At 39.0% G+C, this 27,932-nt stretch overlaps 4 protein-coding genes and 1 pseudogene across 11 annotated transcripts; 4 read left to right on the top strand and 1 right to left on the bottom strand.

Moving 5' to 3' along the window:
* The first annotated feature begins 1,008 nt into the window (after nucleotides 1–1,008).
* Nucleotides 1,009–4,728, top strand: LOC148933264 (uncharacterized). Its single transcript, XM_089063020.1, has 2 exons — nucleotides 1,009–4,132; nucleotides 4,241–4,728. Exons 1-2 carry the CDS (start codon nucleotides 1,009–1,011, stop codon nucleotides 4,579–4,581), a joined length of 3,465 nt encoding a protein of 1,154 aa, XP_088919146.1. The 3' UTR covers nucleotides 4,582–4,728.
* Nucleotides 4,729–10,490: 5,762 nt separating this feature from the next.
* LOC125222651 (uncharacterized) lies at nucleotides 10,491–20,122 on the bottom strand. 6 transcript variants are annotated; one of them, XR_007176595.2, is made up of 19 exons: nucleotides 19,712–20,122; nucleotides 19,406–19,456; nucleotides 19,057–19,293; nucleotides 18,748–18,846; nucleotides 18,596–18,651; nucleotides 18,170–18,281; nucleotides 17,668–17,847; nucleotides 17,326–17,574; nucleotides 16,860–17,030; nucleotides 16,580–16,777; nucleotides 16,363–16,428; nucleotides 15,910–16,209; nucleotides 15,726–15,824; nucleotides 15,473–15,649; nucleotides 15,137–15,372; nucleotides 15,030–15,062; nucleotides 14,027–14,191; nucleotides 13,586–13,768; nucleotides 10,491–13,245 (listed from the first exon to the last, which is right to left on the bottom strand). XR_007176595.2 is itself a non-coding variant. In XM_089062509.1 (17 exons), the coding sequence occupies exons 1-15, from the start codon at nucleotides 19,853–19,855 to the stop codon at nucleotides 15,142–15,144; spliced, it is 2,370 nt and encodes a 789-aa protein (XP_088918635.1). In that variant the 5' UTR covers nucleotides 19,856–20,122; the 3' UTR covers nucleotides 14,127–14,249; nucleotides 15,030–15,062; nucleotides 15,137–15,141. The 6 variants fall into 6 exon arrangements, 4 of the variants coding, with proteins under 4 accessions (XP_088918635.1, XP_047981339.1, XP_047981338.1 ...); XR_007176597.2 differs by having other exon boundaries at nucleotides 10,491–13,248; XM_089062509.1 differs by lacking the exons at nucleotides 10,491–13,245; nucleotides 13,586–13,768 and having other exon boundaries at nucleotides 14,127–14,249.
* Nucleotides 10,802–14,412, top strand: LOC125222652 (uncharacterized; annotated as a pseudogene). The gene is made up of 2 exons (XR_016134465.1): nucleotides 10,802–13,831; nucleotides 13,940–14,412. The product of XR_016134465.1 is annotated as an uncharacterized LOC125222652 (transcript).
* Nucleotides 20,123–20,973: 851 nt separating the features above from the next.
* Nucleotides 20,974–25,626, top strand: LOC125223194 (uncharacterized). 2 transcript variants are annotated; one of them, XM_048126216.2, is made up of 6 exons: nucleotides 20,974–21,169; nucleotides 21,314–21,382; nucleotides 22,024–22,144; nucleotides 22,422–22,855; nucleotides 23,611–23,920; nucleotides 24,279–25,626. In XM_048126216.2, exons 2-6 carry the CDS (start codon nucleotides 21,348–21,350, stop codon nucleotides 25,386–25,388), a joined length of 2,010 nt encoding a protein of 669 aa, XP_047982173.1. In that variant the 5' UTR covers nucleotides 20,974–21,169; nucleotides 21,314–21,347; the 3' UTR covers nucleotides 25,389–25,626. The 2 variants fall into 2 exon arrangements, with proteins under 2 accessions (XP_047982173.1, XP_088913686.1); XM_089057560.1 differs by lacking the exon at nucleotides 20,974–21,169 and having other exon boundaries at nucleotides 21,177–21,382.
* Nucleotides 25,627–26,040: 414 nt separating this feature from the next.
* On the top strand, nucleotides 26,041–27,715 carry LOC125223195 (UDP-glucosyltransferase 29-like). The gene has a single exon (XM_048126217.2). It carries the CDS (start codon nucleotides 26,092–26,094, stop codon nucleotides 27,523–27,525), a length of 1,434 nt encoding a protein of 477 aa, XP_047982174.2. The 5' UTR covers nucleotides 26,041–26,091; the 3' UTR covers nucleotides 27,526–27,715.
* The last annotated feature ends 217 nt before the right edge of the window (nucleotides 27,716–27,932 follow it).

Below are 27,932 nucleotides of genomic sequence, written 5' to 3' on the forward strand. Positions count from 1 at the left end.
GTGTAATTTTGTTCTCCACAATGGTAGAAATGGCGGCTATTTTAATTGAAGCGAAAGATTTTCTCGTAGTTAATGAGTATATATTGAGTTCTCAAAATTTTTATCAAATCAAATTTTTCCTATTAACTAATTGGATGGTAATTAATGTCCATATATGTGTATATGGAGTTATATTATCTATGTACGCACATGAGAAATTTCCATAATTGTATGTGTCTATGTGTCATTCTAGTTGGAGGTGGGACCAATATGCATATCTATTTGTCAAAATACTATTGATAGGGTATACCACATATGCTTTCTACCGTGGTATTCCGAGACCACTGAAATTTTTTCTCCAAAAACAGTTTCATCTCATTGCAGCAATGATTCTACTCAATTGAGTTTTTACCTGATTACATTCTGCTCGCCCTATTCGGGAAATTAGAAACCAAAACCCCTCGTATTTTAATAGATTTTTTTATATTTTTGTACTCTGATGATAGATACTGCCTTAATTATTCAATTCCAATACAGACAGGAATAACTTACCGAACATGGAATATAAATAAATTAAAAAATATGGCTTTTAATTTCAATGTAATGCAAGTGACATTATTTATTTAGTTTTTTGAATGTTGGAGTAGTTCAATAATTTATTTTATTTTATTTTAAAAAAATGAGAGGAAATTGCGCACTTTGCATACATCCAAAATACTTCTAGATGCATACCATCTAATATGATCTAAATATGAGGCATGTTAAATACAAAACCGCCCCACCAACGGAAATGTCCCTATCATATATAAATATCACAACATTCCAAATAAATTGGACATTAGTCACATTACTACAAAACTATAAAAGACGATGATGATAACATTGATAAGAATATGGTAGTTGCTACTAACGCAGCTTTTGTTAGGCCGACACCATTACTATAACATTTTTTGTTGCTGACAATATTATTCCCTAATCTTTAATTTTACAAAAAAACAACAAATCACAGGCAAGCTGATTCTTGCTCACATGATCCATGAAAAATTCTACCAAAAAAAACACACATTCCAACAGAACATAACACTTAACTCATTCTCAATCAACAAGCTTACCAAAATGTTTCTTCTGTTCCTTGGTTATGTACTGTTCCTTGTCCCAATCCCATCTGCATCGCAGCCTCAAGCTGCGATGCAGCTTCTCCGGTTTCGAAACAGCCTGGCAGAGACTTCGAGGTCTCTCCTGCAATGGAACCATACCACCTCACCTTCTGCTCACTGCAACTGGCCTGGTGTTATTTGCTACTCAAATAAAACAGATTTTCGTGTCCAGGCGCTGGTTGTGCCTAAATTCGGCCTCTCCGGGGTTCTGGTGGATACGTTTCCGTATCTGTGTCAGATTCCTGATCTGATCACTCTTGATTTCAGTGCAAACAATTTCAGTGGAAGTGTTCCTGCTGTGGTTGGCAACTGCAGTAAGCTCATCGAGCTTTTTCTCTACAACAATAGCCTGTCGGGGCCACTTCCTCCCGATATTTTCACACCGGGGCAGCTGCAACGGCTCGATTTGGGCCTCAACCAACTATCTGGCACGATTCCACCTGAGGTACGCCAATGCAAAAGCCTTATATATCTTGGCTTGGATCAGAATTTCTTGAGCGGTGGAGTTCCAAGTGAACTGTTTTCTATTCCGAGTTTGAGTGGAGTTTACTTGAATGGGAATAATTTAAATGGAAGCTTGCCTGATTTTCCATCCAATTGCTCGCTTGTTAAATTTTTTCTGCGTAATAATTCATTCCATGGCCCATTACCACCGTCCATAGGCAACTGTCGTCAGCTCAAATACTTGGATGCATCTAAAACCAATCTCGGAGGAGTAATACCGCAGGATTTCTTCAAGGGCCTGACTCAACTTGAGAATGTGTACCTTTGGGGAAACAACTTTGAAGGGCAAATTCCCATGTCCTTGTGGAGTCTCAGAAATTTAACAGAGCTCATACTTAGAGGGAACAAGTTCAACGGGAGCATTCCTGAAGATATCAAGCAATGCGATAAGCTTACTTACCTAGACTTATCTCTCAATGCCTTGACTGGTCATGTACCAACTTCAGTTTCTTATCTCAAAAACTTGGAGAGATTGTTTCTCCATAATAATACTCTCAGTGGTCCTCTACCATCAGGAATCGGAAACTGCACTTCTCTGGTCCATGTTGCATTTCGTTTTAATAAAATCAGTGGAATTCTCCCTCCTGAGATTTGTGGTCTCAGGCGTTTAGAGACTCTCATGCTGAATTACAATCAGATTGAGGGTCCTATACCACATTGTATAGACAATTTGATCTCTCTTCGAATGTTCAGCGTCTACTGTAATAAAATGACAGGCAGAATACCACCTGGAATTACCAACTTGACAAACCTTACAGATCTTGTTTTGGCTCAAAACAACTTCACAGGGGAGATTCCATCAGATTTGGGCAAGAATATGGTTCCTGGTTTAGGTATCTTGGATCTTACAGGAAATCAGTTTATGGGAGAAATTCCAAGAACCGTATGTTCTGGCAACCGCCTCATACGTTTGACAGTTGGTGACAACAAATTTACTGGCGGTTTCCCCACTGAAATCATCAAATGCAAGTCTCTGTACAGGTTATTTCTCCACAACAATCGTTTGCAAGGAAGCATACCGAATGACATGGGAATCTCATCCAGCATCGCTCATTTTGATGTTCGAGGAAACTTGTTTGAAGGAGCAATCCCAACAGTATTTGGTTCCTGGAGGAATCTCTCACTGATTGATCTTTCAGAGAATAAGTTTTCAGGATCAATACCTCAGGAATTTGGGGAGCTTCAGAATCTGGAAGAAATGAATATTTCTTCAAACAGATTGACAGGACCAATTCCTCCAGAGCTGAGTCGTTGTACGAAAATAGGCAAACTAGACGTCAGCAAAAATGAACTTGCGGGAGGTGTTCCACCTGAGATCCTTTCTTCATCAACACTCACAATCATTCGGCTTCAAGAGAACAATTTGACAGGCGTGATTCCAGACGTTTTCATGAGCAGCCAAAGACTGGGTGAGCTCCAGCTTGGTAACAATTTGCTTGGTGGTCATTTTCCTTGCAGTCTGAGTAGAATCCAAAATTTTCAACATCTGAACCTCAGCACAAACAGGATTTCTGGAGAAATACCCAGTTGCATTGGCGAGCTTGATATGTTGGAGATCCTTGATATCTCAAGCAACAATTTCTCAGGCGAAATACCATCAGCCACAGACAATATGAGGTCACTTTATTTTGTGAACATATCATATAATCAACTCTCAGGCCAAATTCCGGCTGTTTGGGCAAAGGCAATGGAGTCGAATCCCAGAACGACTCTGGGGAATCCAAGACTCTGTCTAGCATCCATGAAAGGCGGCCACTGCAGCAGTCACAAGAAAGCACATCCAGGAGGTCCAGTCCTCGCGGGTATAATAATTGGATCATTTTTCTTGACAGTGTGCCTTCTTGCAGCCATATACGCATTATTAACTCGTTTTTGGCACCGTACCCCAACGTCTCCTCATCAAGCACTGCTGTACCATCAATCAAGCAATGAAGAGTTACCAGAAGATCTGAACTTCATGGATATTCTTCGTGGAACTGAAGGTTGGAGTGATAAGCATGTGATTGGAAGAGGCAAGCATGGGACTGTGTATAGAGCAGAGTCAGTGAAATCAAAAAAGCAGTGGGCAATTAAGAAGGTGGATCTGAGTGAGTCAAAATTCAACTCAGAGATGAGAATTTTGAACCTAGTCAGACACAGAAATATACTTAGAATGGGAGGTTACAGCATCAGAAATGGATATGGATACATTGTTACAGAATACATGCCTGAGGGCACTCTCTATCATCTACTGCACAAGAGACTACCTCGCGTAGCTTTGAGCTGGGAGCAGCGATGCCGTATTGCTCTTGGAATAGCTCAAGGTTTGTCGTATCTTCACCATGACTGTGTACCTCCAATCATTCACAGGGATGTCAAATCAGACAACGTACTGCTGGACTCGGAATTTGAACCCAAGATTGGAGATTTTGGGGCAGCAAAATTGGATTCTGAAGTTGATGAAAACGAAACAGATTCTGTAATTGTTGGAACACTTGGCTACATAGCACCAGGTAAGCAGCAGCTAATCTTTATGTATGCTACTCATACAATTTTGTGTTCAAAATGTTTTTTTCCTCAATAATATAACCTCATAAAGTCTTACTAAATTTGGATTTCAGAGAATGCATATGCGACAAGGTTGACGGATAAATGCGATGTATACAGCTATGGAATAATTCTACTGGAGCTTGTGTGCAGAAAATTACCAGTGGATCCAAGCTTTGATGAGGGCTTAGATATTGTCTCCTGGGTGAGGACGACGCTAAAAGGTTGCAACCATGAATATGGGTTTTTGGATGAAGAAATCAAGTACTGGGAGAGGGAGGAGCAGCAAGAAGCAATGGTGATGGTGGATCTTGCTTTACAATGCACTGAAATGGCACCGGATATGAGGCCCTCGATGAGAGATGTAGTGGCTTCCCTTCTTAAATTTCCAAGCAAATTCGAGGGGAGTGTGTGAATTGTGAAATCATTCAAGTTCAACCCCATCCATGTAAACATTTGCTGAGGAATTAAGCAGCAATTGTTTTATCTGAATACCTGTAAAGTGGGGGATGTATAATAAATGAAATTAAGGAAAAAGATGATGTTATATCAGTTCAGTTGATGCATCAGCATTGGAAATTTTATGAGGCAGTCCAACCCTCAAAGCTATACCTAAATAAAGCTTTGCTGTAGAATTCAAGATGAGAGCATAACTGAAATTGAATAAATTTAGGCTTCCACAAGCAACACATTTTTATTAAATTTGTGGTAATTCAATGTATTTTGTTTAAATAATACATTTCTATCTATCTATACACATATAAAAAGGAAATTTTGAAAATATTTACAAAAACTGCCTAACTAATTTTAAAATTATAATCTAATTAAAATTATTCTTTGTTAATGAATTTAAGGGAGTTAATGGATACAAATAAATGCCGTAGTATTATTAAACATCACGTTTATTGAGAGAGAAACAGTTTTTCCGTTTCAAAAACTCCATGAATTCCATTCTCTTCTTCTTCCCACACATTTATGTCATTAATTTTCTATGCTTCTTTCAACTTCTTTTCTCCTATAAATTCTGGTATAGATGATGATAATGGATATGGATGGATGAGGTTTTTTGAAGCTGCGCGATAGCAATGGGGAAGGGAACCGGGAGTTTCGGAAAGAGGAGGAACAAGACACACACACATACAACTGGAGTGTGAAGGCCATCCGTAGAAAGACCACCGGAACTGGTCGCACGAGGTACCTCCGCAATGTAGCCCCTAGATTCAAGACCAATTTCAGAGAAGGTACCGAGGCTGCACCAAGGAAGAAGGCCGCAGCTGTCTTTGCTTAAGGTCAAGGGTGCATTTGTTCCTGCTTATCTTTATTTCGATCTTAGAGGACAGTTTGATTTTTGGGATTGACATTTCAGCACCTTTTTTTAATATAAGTTGTTACATTTTGTTGGTTAAAAAAAAATAAAATAATGGATATGGATGAGCGCTTGCAAGATCTCTTGTAATCTGCCGAGAAAGGCTCTCGAGTCTCGAAGTGCTATGCGAATGCGAGCGCAAGAATGGATTTGATATTGTGATCAGTAACGTTAACATACTAATTACTAGACATGGACGGTTTCAAGCTTTGAGCGCATGTCAACCTGGAGATGGATCTTGCAATTTGGCGAGTGAGGCTCTCGAGTCTCGAGTCTTGATTTGCTACGCGAGCGCAAGGATGAGTTCGATATTGTGTATTTTCATTATATTGTTTACTATACATGTTTACAGCCTCTTATTTATAGAAACAAGTAAGGCATACAAATAAAGCTCTATAGAACTATTTTTGGTTGCAATATAAATCTAATATTGAATTATTTCCTTTCCTTTTTTTCTGTGAATTGTTTCCTACTTTGACATATTCTTGACTAAAAAATCGATGTCAATATCACAATGATCAACAAATTCTTTAGTTAGCTTTTGTATTTTTATTTTTTCATGAATTAATTAAAACGTTAGAGAAATATAATATAGATGATGGTCAATTTTTAACATTATGAGTTAGTAAAAATTGGAAAAAAAACAAAAAGTTTTTAAAGCAAAATAATATAGATGATATTGGCTTATCAAATCTTAAACATTAAAATTGACGATGATCATTTATTTAAGACAATTTTTTAGTTACATATTTACAGCCAAGCTTTAGGTAAAAAAAAAAACTCTACTATCAGTAAGGATTATCAAGTAGGCCGACCAAGTGTAAAATATCGAATATCGAATACAGATCTAAAACCCCCAAAATAGAATAAGTGATCAACAGAGTAAAATTGAAGTGGGACAAAGGGAGAATTTTATTGATATTTGACCCATTTGTTGGTCATGATGAGTACTCCCTCCGTCCCGAATAATTCGGGTCACTTTGACTGGGCACGAGTTTTAAGAGTTGTAATGAAAAGTGGGTTGAAAAAGTTAGTGAAATGTGAGTTCTACCTTTATATATTAGTTTTATAATGAAATGTGAGTAGGAATGGGTGAAGTGGGACAAATTATGTGGGACGGACCGAAATGAAAAACTGGGACGAATTATCCGAGAGGGGGGGAGTATATTTTAAAGTTAATGGTTTAGGATTTAGGTTTCAGGGTTTGGGTTTTTAGTGTATAGGGTCACTATATTAAAATGAAATGAAGCTCGACCAAGAAGTGTCTCACCGGTGCAATCTTAAATTATAGCTCTTGATAAACAATATCTTAAATTAATTTTACATTTCATATGCTACAAAGTTGGGGATTTTCAGTTTTTCGGTAGTATATTTTAGTCATTTACAAAAAAATGTTCTTATTTTTGAAATAATTTTATAAAATAATTATTATTGTTGGATATTTAGAATATATCTATCTATATATACATATATAAAATGGTAGTTTTGGAAAATTTTAAAATAATGTTGTTTTAATTAAAAATTATCTATCAATTAAAATTATTTTTATTATTTGAAAGGTCAAATAATTATAACTCCATATATAAAATGGGCCAAATATCAATAAATAAGAGGCTGTAAATATTAATGATAAATGCAGTTTCATCATTTAATTTAAAATTGAAAATTAATATTTTAAAAATATATTAATCTGTGCATAACACATGCGTGATACTAGTCCTTTACTAATATTTCAGTTTAGGGGTATCAATCCCATAAGGTCACTTCAGTAATTATGTTCGGATTTTATTTTAACCATAATTTTAAGTATTCGAGTTTCAAACTTCCTCATCATGATGAAAAAATTAACTTTTGTAAGGGCATCCGTAATGGGGCGGACGATGCATCGTCCGTCGCATCGTCCGCCACTGCAGCACCACGGATGATGGGTTAACCATCGTCCGCCACTGTGGACGACGCGAACGATGGGTCGCGGACGATGGGCACGCGTTTCTATTTTTTTTTGAATTTTTTTTTGAATTTTTTCTTATTTAAACTCTACTATTCACTACCATTTCACACACTCCAATTTCACATCTCTTCAATTTCTCTTCAATTATTCTCTCTCCTCGACTCAAAAATGAATCCCGACGACTACGATTTGAGTACATCGGATGGCTGCAGACGGGCCTTGACTCGAGCCTTGTTCGATGTCGTTAATGAAGCCAAGGCGGAATGCTTGGCACAAATGCAGCGGGAGCAGGCGGCGGCGGAGGCGCGGGTCCCTCGCCCGATACGACGACGGACGTTTGTCCCTCGCGAGCACGACGTAGCGCACGAACGTCTGTTCGCAGATTATTTTGCCGAGAATTCAAGGTGGGGCCCGAATGTTTTTCACCGCCGTTTTAGAATGAGCCGGGATCTTTTTCTCCGCATTGTGCACACGTTGGAGGCCCGTGATGAGTACTTCCAGTATCGGGAAGATGGGATCGGCAGACCAGACTTACGCCGTTGCAGAAGTGCACGGTTGCGATCCGCCAGTTGGCCTACGGCACAACAGCGGATATGTTCGACGAGTACCTTCACGTCGGGGATACAACTGACCGCGAATGTCTGAAGAATTTTTGTAAGTTAGTTGTGGAGGCTTTTGGCGACACATATTTGCGACGCCCGACTGCTGACAATTGCCAGAGCCTGATGCGAATGCATGAGACGGTGCACGGCTTCCCTGGGATGCTAGGGAGCATCGACTGAAAGCACTGGCAGTGGAAGAACTGCCCGACGGCCTGGAGAGGCCAATTTACTAGCGGCTACAAGGGCAGCCACCCGACGATGATCCTAGAAGCCGTCGCTGACCACCGCCTCTGGATCTGGCATGCCTACTTTGGTGTAGTCGGGTCGAACAACGACATCAACGTCCTCAACTCGTCCACCCTATTCGCCGATCAGTGCAGGGGTCGCGGCCCGGCCATTCAGTTCACTGCCAACGGCCGCACACATCATATGGGGTACTACTTGGCCGATGGCATGTACCCTAGGTGGCCTGTTTTTTTGAAGACGATCAGCCGCCCAATTGGTGAGAGGAGAGTCTTGTTTGCGGCAAAGCAGGAGTCCGCGCGGAAGGATGTGGAGCGGGCTTTTGGGGTGCTCCAATCGCGGTGGGCAATCGTGAAAGGTCCGGTGCGTTTCTGGTACAAGGAAGTCATCGCCGACGTCATGTGTGCGTGCATCATCATGCATAACATGATAGTCGAACAAGAACGTGGCCATGTCACCAATTGGGTGGATGATGAAGCCGGATCTAGCTCCAGCACAGAGACCTCGCCGGTCACTCGAGGATTACCGACTGGCTTCGGTGCGGTTCTAGAGCGACAGGCCTCAATGCGCAACCAACAAGACCATACTCAGCTCATGCATGATTGAAGAAGTTTGGAACCGCAACCGCCGCCATTGGAAAATTGTAATTTTTTTTTCGTATTGTAATGTTTGAATTTTAATGAAATGAAGTTTTAGTTTTCCAAATTTTGAAGTATTTAAATATTCAAATAATAGAAAAATGCTTAGGGCGTCGCTTAGGGCGGGCTATAGTCCCCCCACTGCATGTGGAATAGGAGGAGGATAAAATACTGACATGGCGGTGCATAGGGCGTCGCTTAGGGCGTCCCATTGTGGATGCACTAAGTATTTTTAATTCGTAAGGATTCGCATTTGGAGTAAAAAAAAATCGTAAGGATTCTATACTAATAATATTAAATTAAAAATATAAATATTCTAATATGATAAATTAAATGTCTAAAACATTTTTAAAAAATCCAAAAGGATGCATGATTTCTAATAAATAACAGTAAAAAGTACTTATTTTATATTCTACTGCTACTTACTGATGAATATTTGGAAAAATTAAGCCGTATATACAAAATGTTTCATTATTATTTTAAATTGATATCATACAAATAAGTTTTGGTAGTGTTTTAAATTAATACATTTTCCTTAGTTCATTAACACAGTTAATTATTCTGTTTATATCTATGTTTATATCTTCACTTCAAATTCTTCATTCATGAGAAATAACACGTTCTTCAATAATTTAATTAAAATAAGGAAACTAAAAATTTTCATCCAAGAACTAAAATAAATAAAATATTCCTTAGAGATACTTGTTGAGTATAAATGTAAAAGACAAAGTGCAAAAGATGAGAATTTAAACAAAAAACTAAATTCCTAGTACTATTTTTAATAGAGCATAAGTGAGAATTTTATATGCTTCAAAGTCTAGTAAGTTTACCAAGAAGTTCCAGAATATTTTTTGGAGCGGTCAATTCTTGGAAAGTATTACTGAGTGATGGTTCATCTTCTTGGGGGTAAATCCTATTTCTTTCATTATTTTACTTGGATTAATAAAATAATTATCGGTGTTAATGAATTAAGGAAAATGTATTAGTTTAAACACCAACAAAACTTTTTAATGATACATGTTAACTTGAACTTTTTGTAACAAATTGAAATAATAATAAAATATTTTGTATGTATGGTGCAATTTTTCTGTAAAATTTAATTGGAAGAATTTTATTATTATTTGGAACACCTCACTTGGTATGTATGGTGCAATTTTCCCGGAATATTTAGTTGGAAGAATTTTATAACTACAGCGCCATTTGAATTTGAAGCATAGTAGGAATTGTTGTGTTTTATACATACCACTGCACATGAGCTCCTGCATTATTCTCCCAATTCCCAACCCCTTTTAGTTTACCTTTTTTAAAAAAAAAAAAAAATAGTCAATTCGAACATAAGCATAATTTACCAAGCATGTACTACAATAAATCAATTTGGAAAATACTGTGATACCATACGCGTCATTGCATATATTCATTTAGTTGAAAACTTCTCTAGACAGTTTACCCAATTAGCCCTCTAAATATGTCACAAAATTTCCATGATATTCTGAAATCTCCCCAAGTCCAACCCACCAACAAATATAAGATGCCAAAAAGTTGGACGTTGCAGCCAAAATATAAAACAATAAGCACATGGGTGGGTAACTTATAATATGGCGAGCTCATGGAATACTGTAACCTTAAAAAATACTAAATGATAGCAGCTCTTCTTGGACCAACATCACTCTCACAAACATTTCTAAAATATTCAAAACCAAACAAATCAAACATGTTCAGACTCGCTGGTTCTTCATCACATGATCAATATACACATACACACAATCCAACAGAACTAAACACAGCCCAGCACTCGAATTCTCTAAATCAAAAGCAGATTGATAAAAGATTACCAAATGCTTCTTCTGTATCTTGGTTATATTCTGTTCCTTGTCCCAATCCCATCTGCTTCGCAGCCTCCAGCTGCGCTGCAGCTTCTCCAATTCCGTAACAGTCTGCCAGAAACCTCAAAGTCTCTCCTGCAATGGAACCAAACCACCTCATCTTCTGCTCACTGCAGCTGGCCTGGTGTTTCTTGCTACTCAAATGAAACTGATTTTCGCGTGGAAAAACTGGAGCTAAAGGGATACGGCCTCAGTGGGGTTCTAGAGGATTCGTATTCATTCCTGTGTGAGGTTCCTCATCTGGTTCTTGTTGATCTCAGTGGCAACAATTTCGGTGGAAGCATTCCTGCTGTGCTTGGAAACTGCAGTCAGCTCATCGATGTTAATCTCAACAGCAATCACCTGTCAGGCCCAATTCCACCTTATGTTTTCAAACCAGGGAAGCTTCTAGCTCTCAACTTGGGCAGCAACAAACTATCCGGCATGATTCCAGCTGAGGTGGGGCAATGCAAACGTCTTGAATTTCTTTCATTGGAGAAGAATTCACTGAGCGGTCAAATTCCAAGTCAACTGTTTTCTATTCAGAGTCTGAGATATCTCTACTTGACTCTGAATAAATTAAATGGAACCTTGCCTGATCTTCCGTCCAGATGCTCGCTTCTTGAACTGCAGCTGCCTGAAAATTCATTCCATGGTCCCTTGCCATCATCCATAAGCAACTGTCATGATCTCCTAGTACTGAATGCATCTAGTAACCATCTTGGAGGAGTGATTGAGCAGGATATTTTCAAGGGGCTGATGCAGCTTGAAAGACTGTCCTTGGATCACAACAAATTTGAAGGGCAAATTCCTATGTCCTTCTGGAGTCTCAGAAATTTAACGAGACTCGTGCTTTGGAACAACAGCTTTAGTGGGAGGATTCCTGAAGACATCAGGCAATTGGATCAGCTTGTTCGCCTAGACTTATCTATAAACAACTTGACTGGTCCTATTCCAGCTTCAGTTTCTTATCTCAGGAACTTGGAGATCATGTATCTCGATAAAAATAAGCTCAGTGGTCCTCTACCACCAGGAATCGGAAACTGCACTTCTCTAGTCGATATTATATTACGTGAAAACAACATCAGTGGATTTATTCCTCCTGAAATTTGTGGCCTACGGAATTTGGAGTATCTCATGCTGAATCACAATCAGATTGAGGGTCCTATACCACATTGCATAGACAGTTTGATATCTCTTCAAGTGTTCAGCATTCTTGGTAATCGTATGACAGGCAGAATACCCCCTGGAATTACCAAGTTGGCAAACCTTACACAACTTATTTTGTCTCTAAACAAGTTAGAAGGCGAGATTCCATCAGATCTGGGCAAGAATATTCCTGGTTTATTTATCTTGGATCTTAAAGGAAATCAGTTCACTGGAGAAATTCCAAGTGCTGCATGCTCTGGCAGCCGTCTTTGGCACTTCATCCTTGATGACAACAAATTTACAGGCGGTTTCCCCACAGAAATCATCAAATGTAAGTCCCTGATTAGATTCTCTCTCAAAAACAATCGTTTGCAAGGAAGCATACCGAATGACATGGGAAATTCATCCAGCATTGAATATTTTAATATTCGAGGAAACATGTTTGAAGGAACCATCCCAATGGTATTTGCTTCCTGGAGCAATCTCTCATTGGTTGATCTTTCAGAGAATAAGTTTTCAGGCTCAATACCAAAGAAATTTGGGGAGCTTCAAAATCTTGTAGAACTATATATTTCTTCAAACAGATTGACAGGAGAAATTCCTGCCGAGTTGAGTCGTTGTCCAAAAATTGACATACTAGACCTCAGCAAGAATCAACTTGCAGGAGGTGTCCCGCTTCAGATCCTTCTTCATCAACAATGACAATCATTCAGCTTCAAGACAACAATTTAACTGGAGTGATTCCAGAGGCTTTTTCTAGTAGCAAAAACCTGCTAGAGCTGCAGCTTGGGAACAATTTGCTTGGGGGTCATTTTCCTTGCAGTCTGAGTAGAATAGAAAATCTTGAGAGTCTGAACTTGAGTATTAACAAGTTTTCTGGAGAAATCCCTGGATGCATTGGCAATCTCAAAATGTTGCAGACTCTTGATATCTCAAACAACAGTTTCGTAGGCGAGTTACCATCAGCAGACAATATGGTATCACTTCGATTTGTGAACATATCATATAACCAACTCTCAGGCCAAATTCCATCTGTTTGGGCAAAGGCATTGGAGTCAGATCCCAGAACGACTCTGGGAAATCCAAGACTCTGTCTAGCATCCATGAAAGGCGGCAACTGCAGAAGTCACAAGAAAGCACATCCAGGAGGTCCAGTCCTCGCGGGTATAATAATTGGATCATTTTTCTTGACAGTATGCCTTCTTGCAGCCATATACACGTTATTAACTCGTTTTTGGCACCGTACCCCATCATCTTCTCATCAAGATCTGCTGTACCATCAATCAAGAAATGAAGAGTTACCAGAAGATCTGAATTTCATGGATATTCTTCGTGCAACTGAAGGTTGGAGTGATAAGCATGTGATTGGAAGAGGCAAGCATGGGACTGTGTATAGAGCAGAGTCAGTGAAATCAAAAAAGCAGTGGGCAATTAAGAAGGTGGATCTGAGTGAGTCAAAATTCAACTCAGAGATGAGAATTTTGAACCTAGTCAGACACAGAAATATACTTAGAATGGGAGGTTACAGCATCAGAAATGGATATGGATACATTGTTACAGAATACATGCCTGAGGGCACTCTCTATCATCTACTGCACAAGAGACTACCTCGCGTAGCTTTGAGCTGGGAGCAGCGATGCCGTATTGCTCTTGGAATAGCTCAAGGTTTGTCGTATCTTCACCATGACTGTGTACCTCCAATCATTCACAGGGATGTCAAATCAGACAACGTACTGCTGGACTCGGAATTTGAACCCAAGATTGGAGATTTTGGGGCAGCAAAATTGGATTCTGAAGTTGATGAAAACGAAACAGATTCTGTAATTGTTGGAACACTTGGCTACATAGCACCAGGTAAGCAGCAGCTAATCTTTATGTATGCTACTCATACAATTTTGTGTTCAAAATGTTTTTTTCCTCAATAATATAACCTCATAAAGTCTTACTAAATTTGGATTTCAGAGAATGCATATGCGACAAGGTTGACGGATAAATGCGATGTATACAGCTATGGAATAATTCTACTGGAGCTTGTGTGCAGAAAATTACCAGTGGATCCAAGCTTTGATGAGGGCTTAGATATTGTCTCCTGGGTAAAGACGACAGAACATGGTTGCAACTATAATTTCGGTATCTTGGATGAAGAAATAATGCACTGGGAGAGAGAGGAGCAGCAAGAAGCACTGGCGATGGTGGATATTGCTTTACAATGCACTGAAATGGTTCCAGATATTAGGCCCTCTATGAGAGGTGTCGTGAGTTCCCTTCTTAACTTTCAAAGCAAATTCGAGGTTGGTGTGAGAATTCATTCAACCCCCTAGCTTTAAAGTGAATGCTGCTACATTAATGCAAGGGCAATCGAAGGAGAAAGGTGATATCTATGTTCATGCCAAGCCAGTATTAGGACTTAGGATAAGGGAAAATACGTTCTAATACGTTTCAGTTATCCATATATCATTATCTATCTTTTATATTAAGTATTAGGATTTGCTTTGATTTATTTAGATTTGTTAACAAGATTAGTTAGAGATGTCAGATCGCAAGAATAAAATTTGGTCCAAATTGAACTATGGTTGGGGATTCAGTTTAGTCATCACCAAAATTAAAAACATTGACACCAATTAAAAAAAAGGCCCAGTTTTTTTTAAAAAAAATTTAAGAGAATATACGGTCGACAATATATACTTTTATCTTGAATCACATTGACATGGCGATAAGCAGAAAGGCATATTTCAACTTGACATTTTACAGCTTCAGCATCCTGCTTTGTCCACTTGGTTTGGTTGCACATAAAGTTAGTCATCCTGTCACTTAAATTACCAAAATATCCTGCACATGGAAGTCAAAAATCTTTTCGAGGTGATGAGTGGATCCATGTGGAATCAAACCTAATAGACATTTTATTAGATTGAAAGTCCAAATACTAATTTGGTGCACGCTTTTGGTGACCTTGGATCATATGCAAATGATGAGTTATGTGAATGGATCATATTTTTTGTCATCGAGGAGTAGCCAGGAAATGAATGAGCAAATTCAACATAAATATACTTACTATCTTCTGGGAATTGATGCAGCACCAGTTGTCCTGAAAGAGTATAGTAGTAAGACTTTATTTCTAATGATGGGATTATAATTGGAAAATTTTAATAAAGTGCAGACCTGCTCTATTTTTGCCCAGCCATGCTCATGCCAGTCCTCTGAAATGGACCTTTGCTTTGAGGATGACCAATTCTGTCAGGGCTCATTCCATTTCCAGTTGTCAACATGGTAGACCCCATAGTAACAGAGCTCGTCGGTTCTGCATGATCATTTGATTTGCTCAACATATCATTCGAGACTCCTCCAGCAACATGAAAGGTGCTTCTGTTCAAGTTCTGACTTTGCATTGCTGAGAACTGAGTAGGATGATCAGATCAGACACATTTGAAAGTCCAACTTCAAAATTATGAAACTGGGGCCTTGTTAGAATTTACAGAAAAAAATTCAAGAGGAGACCTTTTTCGATCTGTGGGAATGTGCCATGGGAGTGACTGCTACAGAAGGCATCAGTGATGAAAGAGAAGATGGAGCAGCTGCAGCAGCAGCGGCCACTTTAGCAGCAGTTGCTGTGGCTGCTATGGTTTTCTGTGCACCTTCTCGAAGCTGAATGTAGTCTCCCTCGATCAAAAATAACTACAGCAAGGTAACAGTCACACTGAATAATCATCTACCCAAGAAGTTGAAATATAAGGAATAAGGGGGGACTTACATCAGGATGACTGGCAACAAAATCATCAAGCTTCCCGTGTTTCTTTTTATAATCATGCCAATGAAGAGGTGCAAGCATTTTCCCAAGTCTATTTGGAAGCTGTTCAAAGACATGTCAAGCAACAAATAACATTAGCAGTACATACATTTACTAATATGAAGTGAGGGCAAATAAATTAACTCACAGTCGTACTAATTCTTGTCCTGCCACCAGATCCTATAGCACGAGCTATTGAAGCCAGTAATGCTCTTTCATCCAATTGATAACTTTCACCAAGATTTCCAGCTATATTACTTTTCTGACCCATGGAAGCAAAGGCAATGATTGAAGCATCACTTAAGGCAGTACTTGAGGTTGTTTCACTAAAATTAACAGCACGAGTTTGTCCTTCTGGTGAAGATGCATTGACTGTAAAACTAGGATTTTCCATCTTTGCATTTCTGTAGTCCACACTGTGACTAGTTACAGGTTTGCCTTCCTTCTCCTGAGGTGGTGGTAGTAGTAGTAGTACTAATCAATTTGAGTTTTAAAGAAGACTAAAACATAGAATCAAGTTCAGATTCAAGACCATAAGTTTCAGCACATAGGCTACGGAAAAGAGATTATGCAGAAGTAAATTGCATGTGTGCTAAAAAACCTTAGTGTCATTGTCAATAACATGGCGATCCACTCTAAGCGCCTCATGGAACTGAGATGACAATTCCTGCAAGTTCAGTTGAGATTTGGCTTTACCATGGCTCTCATCTATAGAATAATACGTCTAAAAACGCATGACATAGTTATAAACAAGATATGTAAAGCCATAAAAGTAAGCAACAAAGCCAAGGTACAAGAGTAATCTTTGAGCTACCAACCTCTACCTCTCCATTTGGTGATGGAACCACAGAATCAGTAGCATCTAGCTGGGAAGCATCCATATAGTTTGTTTGATGAACATGCTCATTTACTGCTAATGCTTCATGGTGAAAATGAGAACCTGCCCTAGACAAATTTTCTTCAGTTTGCTCAGGATAGTGGTTGTGTGTTGGAATGTGTTCGCCATCTGAAAGAGACTTAGAACAAAGAAATGCACAGAATCAGCTAACATAGAATTGCAACTGATGAGACCAGAAAAAATTCCAATAAACCGCTTACCTGTTGGCTTTGCCAGTTTTGCAATGACTGAAAAGGCGACGACTGTGTGACTTGTGATGGATGGGATACGCCATCTTGAAGCATTACAAATGGGTGCAATGCAGTTGGAAGGTAGGTCGGCATACCAAATAGGGATGATGGAGCAAATGCAACACTATTAACTTGGTCATTCTGTTAAAAAGAGAAAAAAGAGGGAGCAAAATTAGTCAAACAGAAAAGGCAGGAATTCTTCCTCCTTTTCAATTCCTATCCAAAGATGGAAAGTTTTTGGGATCTATGATTTGCAAAATCTTGTGCCAGTAGGACGAACTAAAAGAAATGGCAGCAAAGCTGTAGTTCTAATGCTATTTACAGAGTTACTATGCATGCAAACAATGTATAGAACTTCTAACTCCAAAAAAAAAAAAACACAAATAGAGAAGGTTATAAGGAAAAGGACCAACAAAAAGAAGCTCCGCAGATTTACCAGTATGAGAGTGCTCCCTCCAGAAGTTTCAGAATTGCCATTTTCTAAGCTACCAGTGTTTACAGAGGGTGAGTTGTTATCATTCACCTCCGACTGGATACCATTGACATGTTCAAGTCGAGACACATCGTTTGAATTTGCATGGGACACGTGAGATACATCTGATTGACTTCCACTCTTTTCTCTTGCATCAGCCATTTCAAGCTGGAGCTGTTGTACATGCAAATGAAGCCTTTCCATTTCCCCGAACTGACAGCAGGGCATAATATTTAGTAACAACAAAAAAATGAGAACAACCAATTTTGTAAATGGCTTCTACTATGATTGTTTCCTTTTAAGCACCTGTCTTTGACAACCAAGCCACAACTGATTATACTGTTCTGTTCGTTCTCTCAGTTCAGATTGTAAAGTGTAATTGGCAGATGTTTGCAATGCATCAATTTCCTGAGCACGAGATATCCAAGTGTGTGCCTCCCTTATCTGCTCATCTTTAAAACTTGCACTTTCTTGCACAATCCTATTCTGCAACAGAAAAAGGAAACTTACACTGCCCAGCGTCGAATAAAAACTTCATCTAGAGAACGAACTAATACATCTTGACAGAACTATCAATCAAGCATCCCCCACACACACGAAGACAAAAACAAAACTGATACGGTGATACCACCAACAGACAAGTGTAAGTTAACAAGACCAAACCCATAGTGTATACACAAATATAATAATTGTCAATCTAAATTAAAGAAGCTAGCAGCTAAATAGTGATTATACAGGTGCTCCACAAAGCATAATGAGAAAATGTTGCATAGATAAATATATGCATGCTATAAAATAATCAAGAAACCTGTTCCTGCAATTCAAGAAACTGGCGCTCTTTTTCTTGAATATGTTCCTGAAGATCATGAATTTGTTTGATATGTTGTGCTCTTTCCGTTTCGACATTATCCCTCTCTCTCCTACAAAGAATTGTGAGAATATGAGACATACATATAGTAGTTGCAAGACACTTAAAAATTGTTAGGCAACAAGTATGATATGAAAACAAATATAGATGATCTCACAATTATACATGATGCAACAATAGCGAGAAAAACATTAAAGTATAGCTTATTATGATTTATGTTAGAACAACCACTTCCAAACAAGTACTGAGAATATGAAGCATGCAACAAAAATATTGCATAAGCAAGAAACGTGATTACTAATATCATCTAGATGAAAAATACAAATAAGAATAGGCAAAGACACAGTAAAGATTAAAGAAAAATACATATAGCTTTGGAGCTCTTTGCTTTGTTCCCTTAAAAGACCCTCTTTGGCCCACGCCTGCTAGCAAGAGGGAAGGTCAGATGACTCAGATGTTAACCGTGAACCAATAGCAGAGTCCCAATCCAAAAGAAAATATCAAGTATTCAAACTAACCGCTTCATTGTCCAATTTAATGGCATGCAATTCTCTTTCCTTTTCATCCATCCATCTCTCCAACTCATGTATCTTATGTTCCTTTTCATGCAGTTGCTCCTAGAAAATCAACCAACCTTCCAAGTTTAGCTAGAACATCAATTATTAGCACACATCCATGTGTCCTGCCCACATGGATGGCACCTTACCCAAATTTTAGCAAGTACACACAAATAAGCACCAGAATGTACAAAGTCATGAATGTCATGTCACAATGCAATATGCATACATCAAGGTTTCTATGTAAAATGTAACAAATAAATACAAAACCTGAAGTTTGACATTCGCATTCATGTGCTCTTTTATCTGACCATCAAATGTATTATGCAATCTCACAATTTCAGATCTTGCAGATATTTGGGCTCGAAGTTCAAGCTCCATGTTGTGCAAATCCTCCCTTTTTCCCACTAGATTGTGAAGTCTCTGCTGCAAAATATCGTTGTCCGGACCCCCATCTATAATAATCGAGCAAAAATCAACATCGAGAGACCTTCTGCCATCCTGCACCTGCACGTAAGAACACACATTTATTTCCTCTTCGTCATATTGCTGCAACAATGTAACCAACTACAAATAATAAGAAAATAAAGAAAATAGCTCGGCAGAACATAACTATCACCTCGTATATTAATCTCTCAACGGATCGACCTACTGTTGAGCGCTCCAACTCCTGTGCATGCAGCCATAAAACATACAAATATATAGAATGTGTGTGTGAGTGAGAGAGAGAGGGGGTTTGCTAAAACACCCAAATTTAGTGCAGTGTTACATCAAACATTAGTATTTCCTAAGTAGAACTCCTAGAACCAGAAAACTAAACCGGAACAGAGCATTGACTAACTGCCAGACATTCAGTTCATTTTTCCCAAATAAAAAATTTCCTAATCCGAATATTAAGGCGAAATCATTACAAGCAGGTTCTCACCTCGTTAGTGGAGCTTCTAACCAATTGCTCAGATACAACGCGCCACTCCTCGCGGGAAGGTTCAAATGAGACAGAAGCCGACATCGCCGGCAAAGAAACCCCGCCATTGCGCACGGCGGAAGTAACACCGGGCACGGCCTCCATTAACTCAAAAGTCACACCTTTTTTTCCTAAAAAAGCCCTAATTTGTCATCAAAAAAAGGCGAGAAGAAGACAGAGAAAATCAGAGTGAGGCAAGCAAAAATGGAGTTGGAAAGTGAGGGATAGTAACGATGAAGTGAATCCACCAAATGTTTATAGTACGTTTTTGCGGCAGAATTTGGGGTTTTGTTGTGAATTACGGGTTTTAGAGGGGCTTAAAATTAGTGAAAAACTCGTTGGAGACGAGGGAAGTTATTGCTGCTTCACTTCTTTGAATGCCCGTGGACTACCTTCCAAAATGGGTGCAGTTTTGGTTTTGGACAAAATTAGACTATCTTTCATCATTTACATCAAATTTAAATCTATTTTTGAATATATGTCACATTAAAATATAATATTATTTAAAAAAAATACTAAAAATAAATTTGAATTTAGCATATGATTAGAGAAGATTTCTGCACCAAAATTCATTTTTGATGTATAGTTTGAGATAATCTTAAAATAGTCTAGTTAGTTGAATATATACCTTTATTATATTTATAGCAAATTATCAAATTAAATAATAAAAGCTGGAGAAATTATGATGCATTTTGCATTGGTAACCCAGTATTTTCTCAATATTTTTTCTAACCATATGCAACTCTCTATTTTTTTCCGAAATTATGAAACATTTTTCGCATTTGTAATCTGGTATTTTATTCTATCTCTTAATTAAGAGAGAGCATCCACAACTTTCATTTACTACTATTTAGGATAGCATCCACAACTTTCATATACTATCTTTTAACTTTCTCTTTCATTTACTATTTAAGAGTTACCCAAATGCATTTCATTTTAAATTTTTTTCCAGCAAATTTAATTTAAATTTAGATTAATTATATTTAAAATTAAAATTCATATATTCTATAGAAAATCACGAAAAAAATGTAATTCTAATTCTAAAATTACATTTATTTTAAGACTTTCATATTACATTCTTAAATTTATGTTGCTATTTTAGTAACTTATTTTATTTGATGATACAAAAATTATAAAAATATACTTATAAAAGTAGTGGTGACGTGAAAATTTTGATGTTATTTTAGTAACTTAGATTTTATAGTGCAGAACTTAGTGTGCTTCCAACAAAATGAAGAAAAAATTAAAGCAATTTCCGACAAAGCTGAACTTTATAGATTCGTTATTGAGATCAGATAGACGTACTGAATTCCAGGAGATGAAAATAAACGGAAACAATAGAATGAAGATGGAGGACCCTCGACCTACTTTTACTTTATGCGAATTCAACTGACTTCAGTGGTCAGCGTGCGTCTTAAGGTTAAAGAACGCGAAATTGGCTTAAAAATTGGTTCTTTTCATCACAATTTTGATGGGTTTTTATCTTCTCTCAATGTGGTGATCAAATCTACTACCAATACCGTTTGCCCTCTTTATATTTTTTTAGTATTTCTGTTTTTGTAGTTTTACTACTTCGAGATGCTGAGAGAGCTCGAAAATGTCAAGCTCTGCGAATGAAGATCGAGATCAGAGGTACTCCATATATTTACTTTTCATTTTTATGATATTTTTAGCTGGTTATGCTACCGGTGGCGGTGGCCTTGGGGGATTCTATTGTAAATTTCGGTGATTAACGCATTTTGTGATTTTCTGTATAACCTGTGAGCTGTATCTGTTTATAGAAGAACTAACGATATACGGCAGTTTCCGTGATTATCATGTTCAATAAATTCAATGGCCAAATCCATGATGAACTGAGTTTGAATTAACTAATCAATGTGCTGTCCTGTGCTAGTTTTCGGGCCCATATTCGTTCGAATGAATGTATAGATTGTATATGGAAATTAAAGTTACTTTTTTGTGTGATCTACCTGTTTTAGTAGCTCAGGGATCAGGATATTGATGTTTCTGGATCACTTTTGCTAAGAATATGAAACTGCATAAATGTTAAGTGGTCAAGAATAGAAAGTAGCAAAAGGTTTCCGTTGTTCTCCTCATCCTTCATTGTGGTGGTATAATTATTTGGCCTTGTCATTTTCATATATTTACAGCAGTGTACTGCTAGAGGCAATTAATTTCCAGCTTGTTCAGTATTTAGGTTAAGAAAGGGGAAAAAGGAAAGAAAGTTTATAGTAACATGCGCGAACTCATCCTTTCAACTGTTACTTTGTCAGGAAAACTGATAACATGGAAAAATCAGATTCAATGACAATCGAATTTCTACGAGCAAGATTGCTATCTGAAAGATCTGTCTCAAAAACCTCGAGGGAAAGAGCCCGTGATTTGGCCAATAGGGTGAGTTGCAGCAAGTTTTATGTTCTTTTTTACTTCATTGGCTGTCACATGGATTTTTTGGTTTGCATTTTCCACCCATTTTATGAGTTTGAGGAATGAAAATAGCAATATAAAAATGCAATGAGTTCAATACTTTCAAAATAGGCTAGTGATTTGTTCCCACGGATCTTGTTGACTACAACTAATAATGGATTTTAGGATGTGAATGCACCTCTTCATTCCGTCGTCCTACCATTTTAGACAATTGGTTCTCTCTAAACTTGTAAATACGATGCAGGTGGCAGAACTTGAAGAGCATCTAAAGTTTGTATCTCTTCAGAGAGAACAGGCTGAAAAGGCAACATCAGATATTCTCGTAATTCTGAAAAACCATGAAATAGGTGATGTATCTGAGGAATTTGATTCGTCTTCTGAGCATGAGGGAAACTCACAGGACTTTGAGGCTTGTAATGGTTCGTTAAAGATGGAAGAAACTTCAACAAACTTGAAATTAATAAATAATGAAAAGGAGGCATATTCCAGTTCCGAAATTGAATCTTCTCCATCAACTGGTAGAAACTTGTCCTGGAAAAGTACTAGAGATTCCCAGCATTCCCTTGAAAAGAAGAGATACATTGATCCCGTTAGGAGAAGAGCTAGTTTTTCATCCAATAGTTCATCATCAAGAAGGATCGGTAAATCATGTCGTAGGATAAGGCGCAGAGACACTAGGTAGTATTTGCTTTCCATGATTTTTCAATATGCAGTTCCTTCCAACATTTGATACTTATTCTGCTTATGGAGTTAAGATTAGAGTCATAGGTTTAATACACGTAAGTGCTATTCGGTTGCTATGACTCATTATCATATGATTATCCAAATAGGATTAAGTTGTGAGATTCAATCTGATGAACCAAACATAATATTCAATCATGAGATATAATCTTTCAATCCGAACGGGCGTTAGCTGTTAGTTCTAACATCTTAGTGGGGGTAAACATTGCATAGAATGTACTTTGAGAAAATCTTGAACATAATTAGTAAAAGATGAAAAAATGGACTCTTTAACAAACCTTTCAGTATAGTGATCGGGTCAAAGAAAAATCCACTGTATCAGACAGTTAGTTTGATAAAATTGGCTATTTATGTTTTTGCTTTTGGTGTTTGAGGAGAAGTGTGATGTTCTTAGGTGTTATGAAGTTTATACATGGAATGATGTATGCTTATTTTATTTTGGGAATATTTCAATTGTAATAATAGATGTTTTGGTAAAACTAAAATGGACAATCAAAACAAAGCAATACCAAGTATAGCTGAGAATACATATTTTCTGCCCTTTCTTTTAATCTGCTGTTTCTTTTGGCTATCTGTGCATCACTTTTATATCTCATCTAGCCACATGCTGTTATTAATTCTGGGATTTGCTTGAGCTGAAAATAAGGTTCCTCAGATATCAATAACGATGTGATTCTATTTTGTGGTGCCAGATCAGTAGAAGAGTTACAGAATGACGGCATTGAGAAGACCACATACTCCAAAAGCTCTTCAAACTGCTCTGATGGCAAGGCCATTGCATCACCAGAGAGTTCTGGATATGCTAATGGGAAAGACCCATTATTAGGGCGAAGTACTGGAAACCAAAAAAATAGTGGCCACTATATTAATGTACCGGAACAAGACAAAGACATGGAAAGTGCATTGTTGCACCAGGCACAGCTCATCCGTCGATATGAAGAAGAGGAGAAGGCCCAAAGAGATTGGGAAGAGAAGTTCAGAGAGAATAACAGTGGCACACAGGTATGCTTTATTAGTTTTGGCCAGTTCAATTTTTGGGCACCTTATGTCTACTTTGATCCATCAAAATGTCATCTTTCATAATGGTTTTTTGGGGGACTACTTTCTCCTTTGCCATCTTCGTTTGGGTTGCATTTTGGTTTGAATGGTTTGATCCAAGGATATAGAGACAATTTAAGAATACCAATTCAATGCCATTATTAGAATGTTTTCTTCCCTATATTGTTTATATGCTCTATAGTTAGTTCTGAAACCATTTCTCCCCATCTCTAGTTGCGCTTGCAAGTCTTGCATTTCATAACAACTGTATTATGTACTGTTCAATTTTTTCTGACAATTCCTTTTCACCAATAACCACCAGGATTCATGTGATCCTGGTAACTATTCGGATATGACTGAAGAACTATACGAGGCAAAGTCACTTGAGCAGTCGGTTGCTGCTGGGAAATTGAATTCAGACAATCAAGAAGTAAAGGAACAGCCAGCGAATGCTCATGCCGGTGAACTCACCCAGATTTCTAAAGTTTCACCACCTACTGCAGACGACGACAAGGGAAGCTTTCGGGATCAGAAATACAGCACCAACATAGCTGCCCCTGAATCTCTAGCATCCGAGTTTTCATTCCCTAAGTCAGAGAAAAGTCTCGAAGACCTCTCAGGAAGAGCAGCAGATGAGGCATCCAGACACAGACCCCAACAATATGTCCCCACAGTTAGTCAGATTGAACATGCGCTGCGAAACACATCTCCATCTTATACAGGGAATAGTGCCCTACTCTCTGGGAGCTCTTCATCCTTCGAGCTTGCAGTCGTGCCTCAAGAAACTTCTAGTAGTTTAGGATCTGTTCTGGAAGCACTCCAGCGTGCCAAGCTATCACTGAGTGAGAAGCTAAGTAGCTCACCTCAGGTAGCAGAAGGAAAGTCTGGCAATGTCGTTCAACCTCCCAACTTCTATACAACAACAATGGATGGCTTCCAGATTCCCTTCGGTACCCCAGGCCTCTTCAGATTGCCAACGGATTATGTGTTTGACGCAACTGCTAGTGTCAATCCCGGCATTGGCGTGCGACCAAGCTTAACCAATATTCCCTATGAGTATGCTGCTGATAGGTTCCTCACCGTACCATATGTAGAGCCAAGAAGTGCTGTATCAGGTGACCTCTTCCACACTGCTTCCTCCAGAAGCTTAACTCCAGAAACGAGGTCTGCTGCATCTCCTCCGCATAGGTTTCTCAGCCAGCCTTGGCTACGGGGAGGCGACCCCAGCCCCTCTACCTCAACTAACCATCTGAATCCTCTTGTTCCACCATCTCAAGAGTTGTATCCTTTTTCTCCGCATATCTCAGCTCCCAATATTCCTTCGAACGAGGAAGATATTTCAAGAACTTTGCTGAGCTCCGAAAGGGGGCTCCCGCCATTCATGCGCTTGTCTTCCTATGATGGACATGCTGGACCAAGCATGTACCGGTAGCCTTGAATTGCTCCTTTCGGCAGGTGTGGATTATTACATAACTCTTTTTGCTTCTTTTCACCTTAATTATTTAGATACGTTAAGAAACAGTTTCTGGGAGTGAACATCTTTGTTTGTTGTAGTAAATAGGATTGTAGCACCATCAACTTTCATCAGCCTGTTTAGTTATGTGGAGAGCATAATTGATGCATATGTTGTATATGGCTAATTTGAGCAATGAATAGTTTCTTCAGTTGTATGATAGTATAGTACAAACATGCCCCTTTTCTATTTTTAGTAGATATATTGAAGGAGGGCAAAGCAAAAATATATATTGGTTTGGACATAAATTGATGTAGTAATAATTTTGTGATGCTAGTCCAGTGTAGAATTTCTAGTACGCTAAAGTTTGAACCCAAATTAAGGTAGATGACCATAAATAAATATTGTGTAAATTTAATTTGTGAGGCGCATGCATGCATGCATCATGAATTGTGTATATCCAAATTCATTGTAGTATTAATCTGAAGGACCTCCTACTAAACTCCAAAAATCCAAATTCTTAGGCCCTATCCATTCTTAATTAGGTGTTTCTCCCACCTTTCTCCAACTCTCACATAGCTTATGCACCTGCCACGTGTCCAAAAAACAAGCCATTTTCTCCGGCCACACCACATAAATACACAAAATCCTCTTCCTCCTCAATTTACCAAAAAAGAGTTAGATGGATACAAGTAGTAAAAGCATTAGAGTTCTTATGTTGCCATGGCTTGCTCATGGCCACATTTCACCTTTTTTACAGCTCGCCAAATCCTTAGCAAAACGAAACTTCGTCTCCTACATTTGTTCTTCACAAATAAATCTGGATCATATACGCAAACATCTCTCCCCAAAGGACTCCATCTCCATCAAGCTCGTCGACCTCCAAATCGCCGCCACCCCGGACCTCCCCCTGCACCACCACACCACCAACGGCCTCCCGCCCCACCTCATGGCTCCCCTCAAGAGGGCCCTCGACCAGGCCCGCCCCACCTTCTTCACCCTCCTCACCACCCTCAAGCCCGACCTCGTCCTCTACGACTTCCTCATGCCATGGGCACCCGAGGAGGCCACCGCCGCCCTCAACATCCCTGCCGTTCTCTTCTTCCCCACCGGTGCCGCCTCCATCTCTCTCCTCGCGCACCACTGGCTCGGGGGCGCCTCCGGTTATCCCTTCCCGGCGATATACTTCCGTGAGAACGAGCACGAGATCTTCAACCGCTTGGTGAACTCCGCCGGCAGCGACACGGAGGACCATGTTAGGGTTCAGGACTGCCTCCGGCGATCCTCGGAGATCGTCTTGATCAAAACATTTCGAGAGATGGAAGGGAAATACATTGATCTTTTGTCGAAATTGACGCAGAAGAAATTCGTGCCGGTTGGCCCTCTTGTTCAAGAGGTAGGACAAGATGTCGACGACGACATGATCGTGGAATGGCTCGATCGGAGAGATCAGCGGTCGACGGTGTTCGCCTCCTTCGGAAGCGAGTATTTCTTATCGGAGAACGAGATGGAAGAGATAGCGCACGGGCTCGAGATGAGCGGTGTTGGCTTCGTGTGGGCGGTTAGGTTTCCGGCGGGAGAGAGTAAGACGGTGGGGGAGAAGCTGCCGGAGGGGTTTGTAGAGAGGGTGAGAGGGAGGGGGATGGTGGTGGAGGGGTGGGTGCCGCAGCAGCGGATACTGTCGCGGGAGAGCGTGGGGGGGTTCATGAGCCACTGCGGGTGGAGCTCGGTGATGGAGGGGGCGTATTGTGGGGTGCCGATAATCGCGGTGCCGATGCATTTGGACCAGCCGTTGAATGCTAGGGTGGTGGAGGAGGTGGGGATAGGAGAGGAGGTGGTGAGGAGTAGGGCGGGGAGGTTGGAGAGGGGGGAGGTGGCGAGGGTGGTGAGGAAGGTGGTGGTGGAGAAGAGTGGGGTGGGGGTGAGGCGGAGGGCGGAGGAGATGAGCAAGAAGATGAGGGAGAGAGGAGAGGCGGAGGTGGATGGGGTGGTGGAGGAGGTAGAGGGGTTGTGTAGGAGAAGAGAGAGATGTAATCTCGTCTCAGAGAATTCAATGGATAGGTTGGACGTTTTTGTTCAACAAAATAGAGAAAAATTGTTGAGTGAAAATACATGAGACTACGCTTCATTTCTATACTAGTTTGATCATCAATAACATTTTTAGCAACACGCGTTTCTTGTATGTACAATATGATATTTTGTAAAGTTTATCACACCCTTCTTCCTTTACTTTATTATGTCCTAGTTGTTATTTTTATCTAATTTTTCATTTTTATTTGTCTAAGTTATAAATTTTCATTTTTATCTGTCCATATTAATTGTCCCATTTTATTTTTATTATTTTTTATATATATTGTCCCATTTTATCTTTATCATTTTTCATATTTCACTAACTTATTTATTCATATTTAATACAAATTCAAGAAAAAGCAAGAAGATTTAATTGCATGGCCAAAATTTTCATTCTATCCCATAAGATAAGTATTTTTTTTTTCCTCCCATGAAAATATGATTTCTATTTAT

The sequence above is a fragment of the Salvia hispanica genome, chromosome 1 (assembly GCF_029641045.1).
Source record: "Salvia hispanica isolate PSC_SH4W2 chromosome 1, Shi_PSC_v1, whole genome shotgun sequence".
Taxonomy (NCBI): Eukaryota; Viridiplantae; Streptophyta; class Magnoliopsida; order Lamiales; family Lamiaceae; genus Salvia; species Salvia hispanica.